The sequence below is a fragment of the Thunnus thynnus genome, chromosome 8 (assembly GCF_963924715.1).
Source record: "Thunnus thynnus chromosome 8, fThuThy2.1, whole genome shotgun sequence".
Lineage (NCBI taxonomy): Eukaryota > Metazoa > Chordata > Actinopteri > Scombriformes > Scombridae > Thunnus > Thunnus thynnus.
Window position 1 is genome coordinate 27,652,046 of NC_089524.1, and position 12,025 is coordinate 27,664,070.

The window sequence follows — 12,025 nt, forward strand, 5'->3', positions numbered from 1 at the left end:
GTAGGTTTAGTCAAACGCTGTACCTATGTAAAATCATGTGGTAGGTCTACAGTGTTAGTGACTTTCACTCTTCAACATATAGGAAGAGACACAGTACTCATTACTCCACTATGATTATCTGAATTTACATGTAAAACAATGTAAAGCATAGGGTTAACCTCTTAACGTCCACTGGGTCGCTGGCAGCCCACTTAAACCAGTTGTAAGCAGCTCAGCGTCACGCAGTAATGTTAAATTTAAAGGAACTGACACAATTTGGCCACCTGGAGACGTTTGGAGAGGTTCAGGGACACCAGTGACAACACAAACTAAAAACTCCCTAGCTCCCATAATGTTAGGTCTAGAGGTTTTGAATTTTATACAGGTGTGGTTGACAAGATGTAGAAAGCACATGGTGATTTGCATAGTTCTGGCATAAAGCATGTCCTAGTTATTGTTATTCAAATATAACTCATTATAGACAAGGACCAAATACACTTTTTTGTCATATTTGAACTGATGTAGTTTTGATTGTGTTTTAGCCACATGTTAAACAAACACATTTCCAGAAACTAGAAGATGTTACCTTTCAAATGAAGTCTATTGGCCTCACGGTTCCTCTGGTATTTTTCCATTTCGCATGCCAAATAGGAAAATTCCAAAGAAATGGGGAGATGTTAAGAGGTTAACAACACAATAGCCACACTGACATATTTAAACGGAGGTGTAACAAATAACACTGATAACGACTACAGTCTGTTTTGATGTGTCAGCAGTTCTCTGGTATTTAGCATGCTAACTTACTGAAACACTTACATGGAACAGAGCCATCATTAATATTACTGGTTATGCCTGTGTTTTTCCTACTAGGTCAAAAATGTCTGCCTTGAGAAAGGTATTGCTATTATGGGATTTGAATGCTGTTGAATACTTAATTGTTCCCTTTGATGGACTGCAGTCTTAAAATCTGAACAATGGAAGCATCATAAATTGACTACTGTAAAGAAACTACTGTAAGTTATATATTAAGACACAGAAAAGTGGGTGTTTGTTGGAGGCAAACCAAACCATATTTAGCAAGGGAGTGTCACATCAGTGGGATTTTTATTGAGGAGTGCACGACCACAGCAGTCACAGAATAACAGTGCTGTGTGTCACCAGCTTCTCTCAGGAAAACAGTGAACATGGCAGCTGAAGGCTGGCGCTGCTTCGGGCTGGTTGTGTGTTGGTCGTAGTGTCACTTCAGCCTTCAAAGCCTCAGCAGTGTGATGCAGGCTTTACGCAACAATCCTGTGTTTTTGGTTATGAGTAAAAATTGTTTCAAGATGTAGGACAGCAACAAAATGCTCAATATTTCACATATGAAAGACAATTGAAAAACCAAATGTGCCACTAACAGTAAGGACAGTAAATAGAGTTTAGTTCTATATCATTTCCCACTACAAATCTTAACAGACTTCATCTGTACAGCAGATAAATTCATTTTGGTTGGATATAAACCCAAAAGGATCACAGCAGATTACCAGGATTTAGTGGTTAGTGACTGACTTACAGTATATTCAGCTAAAGATATAGTATGAATCACATGAAATAATAATAATATAGTGATTAACATGCTATACATGGAAAGATGACTATTTATGTATTTGTAAGATACATTTATATACAGGCAGTCTGATTTTGTTGGACATTTAGCACAAGCTGTAAACTCTGATTTGGCAGTGCAAGAAACACAACGTTACAGAGATGCTTGAAAGCTCAACATTGTAGTGTTGACAGTCGACAAGACGTAACATGCAAAATATTTCACATGCAAAACAATAGCAGGGATAAGGCAGGGACATGAAGCAGATGGAAAATGAGAAATGACAGACAGGCTCACTGTTTGAGGGGGGAGAGTTCATAACCTAAGAGTAAAGATGACTAATAGTGCTTACTTTCAGATTAACAAAGCTCCTCGTCATGAAGTTTTATTAACATTAACATTTAGTTCTGTGCCGAGTCTAAAGTACAAGAAAAATACTGGCTCCAATTAGTTTGAATATGCAAATACTGTTTACACTGAGGTTAGTCTGTAACCTTGTTCAAAAGGAGAGGACAAAGAGAGAGGTCTTGTTTTCAGGATGTTTATTTTTCAGAACTATAGGGAACCCTCTGTAACCACGAGCTGTCAATTAATGTGGCACCAATTATGTGGTTGATGAGCTCTAGATCTGCTTTAAGGTGAATGAGAAGTGCAAAAAATAATTTTAAGAGACAATAATTAGAAAAATTAAAGTAATCTTGAGGAAATTTGGTTCATATAATTCCAGGTTCAATGCACCGTGTAGAATGTCTCAAATATTTTTGACACTGATGAAATCTGTATAAAAAGACAAAATCTCTCATAATAGGGCTCATAATGTACACAGAACATTCTGATACTATAAAAAGAAACAGCACCAAATCTCTTCTGTTGGGGTCCCTTAACTCTCATACAGCATCCAGAACCCTCCTATGACAGAGGATGAACTACATTAAAGTCACCTCATTGAGTGTTTCAAGTGCTTCCTCAAACAGCATATTGTCTGAGGACCAGCAGGTGTTCATGCAGAAAGACTGAGGTGTGAAGGGGGTCGGGAAGTAATGCAGGCGTGGCAAGCGGAGGTGCAGGACTGTTATGGGACTTTGATGCGGGACGAGGACCAGTAGAGGGGCTTCGGCATGGACACGTGGACACGGCATGTGGGACACGTCTGTTTCTTCCACAGCCACTGCTCCATGCACTGAAACACAATTTAAAAGAGATTATTGCATGTGTTTTCCACCCGGGCTGAATGTTTATGACTTCTGCAGATATCGATTTTCCAACATGGTGACCTGCAATAAGCATATACACAACAGCGGCAGCACTGACCCCGACCCCGAGCTGTGAGGACACTGCTGTCACATGTTTTATTTTATTTTACACCAACTGTTTTGTTGAAGAAGCCCAGTTATAAAAGAGTTCAAGCAGATTCCCCTGGTTAAAAAGCAAAAAGTATATAGAATTTAATGTTTATGTCTTTGGTTATTTATTGACTTTTTGTCTTGTGTGTCACAACACAAAATGCAAACACGCAAGTAATGATTGAACACAAAAACACACATAATTTGAACTTCATTAAAGCAACCTCCAAGCAATCAATAATCTATAGTGTATAAAGTGACATGAAACAGTTAAGAGAAATATGCAACCAAATCACAACAGCTTTACTTTTCACACTTTAAAACTATAATGTAGTTTTGTCGAAATGACAATGAAAATATTATGCTTATTCTTTATATTCTTTGCCTTTGTTAAAGTAGCATATATTTCAATATGGCAGCAGGTAAATACAATCTAATTCAAGCAGGAAACTTCAAGTACGGGTAATTCCTTAAACAAATAACTTATACTTTGTTTTTTCCTAGAATCAGACATGTTTTTTTTATAATTATGATTTATTAATTCTCCTTTTGACACTGAAGAGAAACAGCAGTAATGAAACCAAAGCTGACACAGCGACAGGGCCACAGAACAGTTTTACAGAATCACGTCAGGCACATTCAAGGCCCTGAGATTTTAACACTTCACACCATATTTGGCCCATGGCTGCAAACCCTCCCTCTTCTCTTCCCATAATGAATCACCTCCTTCCACGGAATGATATCAGCGATGTCTCCGCAGGGAAAGTTGACGACGGGGAGTGTGCTGCTCCTTTTCCACAGAGATAGGTCCATCTACCGACCTCCTCCTCTCACCTGAGAATCTCGGCACCTGACCATCTGCCACTTCACTGCTGCTGCGGGGCCGACACTGCCCTAACCTCCGAGCCGCCTTCAACACCCACCAAACGGAGATATCATAAGCAGTAAGTGTCAAGTCCTCACACCATGGGGAAAGCTGTTAAGAGTGCTTCCGCCAAGAGAGAGGTTCGGGGGCAGATTGTTTTCATTCCACTTCACATCATGCATGTCTAGGAATGAGCTGCCGTCATGCAGTGTGGATGATATCTCACATGCTGAGAGTGAACAAATGAAGACTTTGCAGTGGGAAGACCGGGGCAGTGTAAACACGGTTCAGAGGAGACATGCAATAGATCAGATTTATTAAAGATGTTTTACCTCTTTGTGGAAGCGGTGTGTACAGTGCAGCTCTTGAACTGTACCTCCATTCTTACGCATGTCCTCATGACAGATCAGGCACAGCTTGTCATCATCATTCTGCCAAAGATAAAATTAAGCCTTTTTATTTACTGCTCAGATCCTGATCAAAATAAATTGTTATACCAAAGTAACAAAGTTTTTTTTGTATTTGTGTTTACTGTACAAAGGCGAAAGGTTTGAATTTCATGACAAAGATCAAACACATAATCAAATGTGTATTGGATGCAATACACATTTAACCACAAATTCCTCTCCAGGAATCTTCCAAGTGATCTGAATGATGCATTAGCAAATGATAAATTTACTGTAAGTCACAGTTAATACAGTAAACATACTATATATATATGTGGATGAAAATTAATCTAACCCTTGTGCTGAGATGGTGGTGAAGAGAAAGTTGCTTAATGACAGCAAACACAAATGTTCTAATCATAGAAAGCTAAAACCAAGATTACAAGACTGGAAAATTAAAGTCAAAACTTATAACTACAAAATATGACATGTTAATACTAAAACACAGAATAGAGAGGTAATCTAGCTGTTGCATAAAAGGTGAATAGTTTATTCTAGAAGTCCTTATAGTATCAATGGCTAATATGACCTTATGAGACATGCCATGCAGTTCAAACCTGTCCGTGATCCTGTTAGTCCATTAAGGTAATGCATCTTTTAATGCCTTCTAAGACCCCTTGAATCTTTAAGAACTTCATAATACCCAACAGTATTAGTGAAAGACAGAGCATACCAAAACCCAGTGACCCTGCAGTTAAACGGAGGCTAATAAAGAAAACTGTAAAAACTCTTTGAACTGTAATTTACTTTATAATACTCCTGCTTACCAGAGACGCTGCCCTCTTATCACGGAGGTAAAGTCTCTTCTCAAAGGACTCTGTGAGCTCTGGGATTGTGGTAATGCGGTTCTCCGGGATGGCTGACTTGGGACGGCTGTTGTCGTCTGAAGAGGCACGACGAGCTCTCTGGTGGGGCCTGACTTCCCCTTTCTCCTCTCTTGTTTTAATGTGGCTGGGGGTGGGCGCCATCGTCGCTGCGTGGAGCCGGTTCAACTTCATGGCATCTAATTGTGACTGTGGACCACAGAGAGGGCCGATAAGCGTCATTACACAATGTTAAAACTTGTCCACAATGATTCAAGCATAACTAGTAATAATTACGTTTCCAATTATAGCAGAGTAAAGAGCTGCTGTGAGAACAATAAACCCAATGCAGACAACTCCACTGACCTTTGTCTGTGAATGGGGTTAATCACTACTAATATTCTTAAGTAACATGTTAGCAAAGCACCCGCCTAATTATAGTAGTAATGCCTCTTGACTAAGGACATCACTGATGATTTACACAACAGTAATAATCTGATTATTACACTTATTGGAGTACGTGTAGCAAGACAGGTATATTGAGGGTGAAATCAAAATGTAGCAAACACAATGTGTAGATTTTTGCTGGTGCGAGGTGAATATTCTGATGGTCCACTTACTTATCACTCATTGGTAAACTTCAGCACTCTTGATGATTAAAACAACAATTCAGAGCTTCACAGCAAGACACAATCCCCCTGACTGCACTGTCCGTAAAGCAAGACTTAATTGAGATTGTGTATCAACGTTCACCTGTGTTATCTTAATGAAGAGATACAGTTTCTGTATATAAAACCAAATCAGTTGGTGTTTGGGCACAATTCCAAAATAAAAATAAAAACCTGAAAAATGATGCTTTGCTGTACATGTTTGAATTGATAACCAGGGTCTGAGAAGACTGGTGTCCATCTTTCTGTGGATTAATAGTTGGGTCGTGTGGCTTGTTTCTCCTCTGGCTCACACGCAGAAGTTGATCTGTGTTGGCAGAAGTGCAGCCTTTCACACTGACGAAAACCCAAATTTTCAATTAAGCTGCATTATTTAGGCCATGAGTGCTTTGTTTGACAACCCCCAGAGGCCAGTCTATATGAGAACATGCTGTTTTTGTTTCACATAACATGCCAGTTCACTCAGAGGATTTTCTTTGAGGAATAGAACCAAAGAAAATGTCATCAACACTTACGTTATAGATAAAATCTAATCTTATACTTAAAACCTCATATTATCAGATGGACTTAATCCATGGAATGAAAGCCATCACATGGAGTAACACCTACTGTAGGCATCAACAATCTTCATCATGCAGATGTTACTTTTGTTAGTAAAATTAATTTAAAAAAAAAAGATTTCACTGCCAGAAAAAAACACGAATTAAACTCACACTCGCACATTATTTTTGGCTTGTCCCTTGTCCATCTTAAACTTACAGGGTGTTAAGTCTATATTCTGGTAAACATCCACCTTGCTAAAGTGTCCTTGATTATCCTAAATAGCTACTGTATGAGCCACAAGTGTGCTGCTGTGTAGCTGGCAGTGACCTCTGACCTTGCTGTGCAGAGAGGAAAATGAAAAGTCAATTCCCTTGACAATGGCAATGAACAGAGTAGCACACTGTTCCGTTGACAACATGTCCTCTATCTATGTAAGAGCTCTGGCATGCAACAGTCCGTGACTAAGAAAACAGCAGGTATTTCAATAAATGAATAAGAGAGTATGTTTGTTACAGCTGGAAAGTAATTTCTCCCAAACTTACATCATTACTCATTCATAACAGGAAACATATCAAAGACCAAACTTGCAACCAGGTCTGCTTTCATTTGAAAAGTTTTTCATCACTGACAGTGTGACAGTGAACTGAGTCACATGTGGCAGAGTATCTGTATAATTTTGACCACACTGACTGACATAAAGTAATACAGAACACTGAAGACAGTAAGTATCTGGACACCAACGTCATAGCGTTATTAATTCTGTTCTTTGTAAGTTTTTATGTTGGAATTTTGCATGTAGCAAAACAACAGTAAAGAAAGTTATATTATATAATCAGATTAATAAATAGAGATATCTGTCTGCGCATGACTGTGTGTGTGTGAGTGTATGCGTGCGTGCACCAGCAGGCATTATTGATGTGAATTTGGTGAATCAAGGTGAATTACAGGTCAGGACATCCTATCACTAAACTCCTCAACCTCGCCTGCATAGTGCTCATACCCAAGTGTGGGTTTTCCATGTCTACAGAGTACATACAGTATTGTGCATTATGCATTAGTCTACTCTTATTGTCTGGCAAAATATAAATGAGACCATACTTCCTTTCTTTTTCAGCCTTAGTCTTTAAATATAACGGACATAACTTACAAATCTTCCACACAGACATGTATGATTTTTGATGCAGAAGTATTTGTTAATTTATCTTCAACCAGTTTAAAAATATCCGTTTGTTTATGCTGTGGTCAAACATGGCTTGATAAAAAAGGCAAACTGGAAAAATGTTTTGTTTATATGTCAGAACAAATATATATAGAACAATAATAAACAAGATATAAATAAATAATAAACAACATCCATGCATCCATTAAACGCTGCTGGTCCTTACCACAGTTGGGAGTGATCCTCTTCGATCGACTTGTGTTTTTGCAGGTCTTCTGAAACTGCGTTTTCTGTCTCTGGAGTGCCCAGATTCTGCTCCATGACCCCAGTAACTACTCATCCATTTTGTGAAGTTGCCATCATCGTCTTCATCATTGTCCATAATGATAGCAGGCAGGAGCCTGAGAGACATGATCCTATCCTGTATAAGGAGCCTCTCGGTGCGACAAGTCTCAGTACAACAAGTGAAAGTGTGATCTCGGCTGAGTGGCACAGACAGTTAAGACAGTACTGAGCTGACCTACTAAGCTTCTGACTGACTGGCCGTTGGTGTGGCTGCTCTACTACATTACAATGTCCCACAAGGCAAAGGTAACTTACTTCATTTAGATCCCTCTGGTGCCTCAAGCACTGTTGCTGCAGTTGTGTTATTCTTGGACGAACCAAAATAAACAGCAGAGCTTTTGCTCAAGTCTTTAAATAAGTGAATCCCTTTTAATCTATTTAACGTCGCTGGTAGAAAGTAAAAATGGAGGTGATGGGAATAAACAGGGAGGCGGGAGTCAGGGAGGAACGGCTAGTATTTTGGCACTGGGTGGGTGATGTGACCAGTGCTTTTAATCTTTCCATTACAGTCATGGGCCTGGGGGTAGACAACTGAAACTCCAATTTCCCCATACTTTCCACTCGCTGAGTACATCAAACCTGTCAATAACTATGGAGTGCAGGCAACTGTGCCTACCACAGTGAGCTGTGAGCCTGAGGCTTGTGTTATACAGGACAACAGGGGAGCAAATCTTTTCATATTACAGTGGATATGACTGAAGCAGAGATTTTTGTTGATTTTGTTTTCAGAGGTACTTTTTATCAAAGTTGTGCGATACAGTTCTTGTAAGAGAAATGCATCTGTGCAGTGAACAAATCCAGAAACTGCAAAAGCAACATTTGCACAAATTGGTACCAAAATATTCATGAACACATATTTTGTACTGGACAGTGAGGTGAAGTTCTCTACAGCACATATGTGGTCAGTTCATGCTTTATAAAATGACATCAGCTGTATCACATATAAGATTATATAAGAGAATTTATTATTTTGAATTAAATTGTGTAGAGCACCTTGGGATGAGAAAATCTGTCTGAGAAAAAACAGATATTTATTAAATGATTTGAATGAATTCAATAGAGAATATATTATTACCATCATAAAATATGCTACATGTCATAGAGCTATCGTGGTGTCCTCAGGTATCTGGAGTGTCAATTACAGGTCATCAAAGTGCTCTGAAAGTGACATAAGAAAAACTGGCTGTACTGAACATGCTGTAATCCAGTCCTACGACTTTGAAAATCAAAAATACAACATGGGAAAAGTGCAGAAACTGAAAAGTAAATGTTAGACAGATAAACACTTCGAAAAAATATTTTAGGTGAAAATATGTTTCAGGGTAAGTGAATTCTGGAGCTGAAGTTCAAACTTGATCGTTACCCAAATCACATATACACTTTACTTTAAGTACCCCTATTTAGCATTTACAAGCAGTATATAAAGGGTTAATAAATTGTTTCTAACACATTATAATATAATTGTAAGCAGGACATTTTCAATGTCTATTAATGTACAGTTTGTACAGTTTTTGTCAAAAATTATAATTTCTCCTATGAAGACTAATTTTATATTATTATAACCGTACTTTACTATACTGTACATACATACAGTATAGAGTTATAGGTTCCCACAGGAGGAGTTATAGTAGTTGACTACATTATGGTGTGTTATAAACCATTTAATAAATGTTTATATACTGTGTATAAATGCTAGATAGGGGGGCTCAAAGTAAAGTGCCACCACAAAACCTTCCTTTACACCTTCACAGACTGAAAAGATTAAAATGCTGCTAATCATCTCAGAGAGACGAGTCTCAACGCGGGCGACTAATCTAGACAGACACTGTTTTAAGACATTCATGCTGCTTTCTCATGTAACCTCAGATCATGACTGAGAACAAGATTACAGTAATCTGTTGTTATTCCAGAGATGGGATTCAATTAAGGTCACACCTGAAGAGAAATTATACCAGAAACAATGGAAAAAACAAGAAGAACACATTATATATGCTTATGTGATACTAGAATATAAAAATGTATTTTTCAAATACTGGAAAATATTTTCTGGGGGGATTGGCTGAATTTACATCTTTTGAGATATTTTTAAATTCTTTACAGTGGTTGTACATGATAATTAACATAAACTAATTAGTCTGAAATGTAAAAAAGTGCCAACAAATAGAGGTAAACAACACAATTCTTTGTTTCAAATCTAGTTTGAAGACTAGAGGATGAGGCCAGTGAATGAGGAGACAAGAAGCTGTGATCCAACTCAGAGGCTCGCTATCGACTGATTGAACCAACTGTCTCTTCTGCTGGTGTGTGATAATACAGATTATACTTAAAAGTACTTTCTGGAACTCAAACTAGTCTGCCAGAGAACAAGATCAACAACTGCATAAATAAAACTTTACGTGCCTGGACATCTGAAATTAATCAGATTACATGGTCTAACTAGAATAATTCAGTGTCATTTACACTTTCAAAGTACAGACGAACAGGTTGGTCACTGGTTACCCAACATCCAGTGGCAGCGACTAAAAACTAAGACAGGCTGTGCCAACAATAGCAGGCACACAGAGTCAGGAATAGCCAGAAGATCAGACATCCTTATTGTAACCTCTGTCTGTAGCCCCTTTTCACCTACATGCTCAGTCAGTGAGGAGAAGCTAACACACACCACACATGCAAAACACACTTATGTGTCTCATCACGTGTTGTAGTTTAGTGGCAAAATTGATTTTGTGGCTTTTCAAATCAAGCTACTGTGTTAGTGTAGAATTGATTATTTTTAGGCCAGTAACATGTTTTGAGCTACTCAGCTGGGACAAACAAAATTTTATTTTATTTTCAACTTGGTATATATTATAAATACATTTTTTAATCTAATATCGAACGTTTCATTTTAATCCGGTACAACTTCAGGAACAGAATTAATCAACAGCATAATGTACAGTATGTCCTTGAACTGTACACGACCTCTCCAGGGAATGATGCTCTAACAAAGGTTTATGCTGCTGCAAGGACAGGTCTATTCATCACATGTGCTTCCCTTTAACCAGCTACAGTTGACTTTGAAAACTGGGCAATGCTGGTCACTGTTTGAGGAAAGATGGCCTAGAGCGAAATTTGATAGTCAGGCTCCAGCACCGTCCAGACAGACAAGCACTCAGCGCTGAAAGGGTACAGAGAAGAACCTGGCAAAAATACAAACCCAGAAACACCCACTCAAACCCATATGATAAATCCATATGTTGATGAGTGTTACAGCTGAAAAATATGTACTTGTAAATACAAATTGTCTTTACTGGGGAAACAAAATACGCTATGCTGTAGCCCTCTTGGTTTATGACAGCAAGAAGTATTTTAATTTCTTTTAACATACAAGCACATACAGAGATAATCATGCAACATTTTAATTGAACTGGTCATCTCTGTAGAGGAGTAGGTGAGAGTATGGATTTATGTTGAGAATCAGCAACACTGCCGCCTGGTGGCTGCAGTCATTTTTTCAAGACTGTAAACATTGAAAACGTTACTTTGGTAAGACTTCAATCGTTAATGGTTTAAAAATGTCCCAAAATGTTGTAAAACTTTATTTATTTATTTATTTTTACATTATCCACATTACAAATAAAACTCACCCCAGTTGTAATGTGGCTTTATCTATCTGTGTAGTGTACCTTGGATTAGGTAGAAATACTAGATGGGTAGAGAGCATATAATTAGTGCCTTTCTCACCGAGGCTGGAGTTTTGACCGGGTGAAGCAAGGAGCTGCTGCAGTGTCCTGGACCTCCAGGAACATGTTAAATCATAGGTGCTATATGAGAGCACTATGTTCATATCTGATTTTAAGTTCCTTATAATTTCAGCCAACATTGTGCTTGGTCCATATAGTCTCTGGATCACATTTCTCATGAAAATGGTATTTATTCAAATTACTGACAAATGGTAAATCTGGTGGCAAACAGTGTGTGCATAGGCCTATTTGTCTCTTATGTATATCATTATAACAAGTTTTCCCTATAACAATGATTCAGATACTGTACAAACTGTTCAGTCCAGTACATGCATGATAAAGTAGGCCACAGAGTGGATAATGTTATTGTGACAGTGACAGGTGGGGGTCATGTTTCCTGAAAGTACTGATATACACTCACCAAGCACTTTTGTTATGAACACCTGTGCAGTCTAAGGCAGTCCAATACAACAGCTCTGCCATAAAGTCTATTTTTTACGAAACTTGATGATGATAATTCTACTTTATATTTATTATTGAGGTCGTAGTGGATGGTGGTGGTGTACT

The 12,025-nt window shown here is 38.2% G+C and overlaps 1 protein-coding gene across 3 annotated transcripts; it reads right to left on the bottom strand.

Moving 5' to 3' along the window:
* Positions 1–1,051: 1,051 nt before the first annotated feature.
* On the bottom strand, positions 1,052–8,193 carry lnp1 (leukemia NUP98 fusion partner 1). 3 transcript variants are annotated; one of them, XM_067597718.1, is made up of 5 exons: positions 7,618–8,193; positions 4,986–5,231; positions 4,105–4,203; positions 3,631–3,817; positions 2,670–2,744 (listed from the first exon to the last, which is right to left on the bottom strand). In XM_067597718.1, exons 1-4 carry the CDS (start codon positions 7,801–7,803, stop codon positions 3,650–3,652), a joined length of 699 nt encoding a protein of 232 aa, XP_067453819.1. In that variant the 5' UTR covers positions 7,804–8,193; the 3' UTR covers positions 2,670–2,744; positions 3,631–3,649. The 3 variants fall into 3 exon arrangements, with proteins under 3 accessions (XP_067453820.1, XP_067453818.1, XP_067453819.1); XM_067597719.1 differs by lacking the exon at positions 3,631–3,817 and having other exon boundaries at positions 1,052–2,744; XM_067597717.1 differs by having other exon boundaries at positions 2,637–3,817.
* Between the last annotated feature and the right edge of the window lie 3,832 nt (positions 8,194–12,025).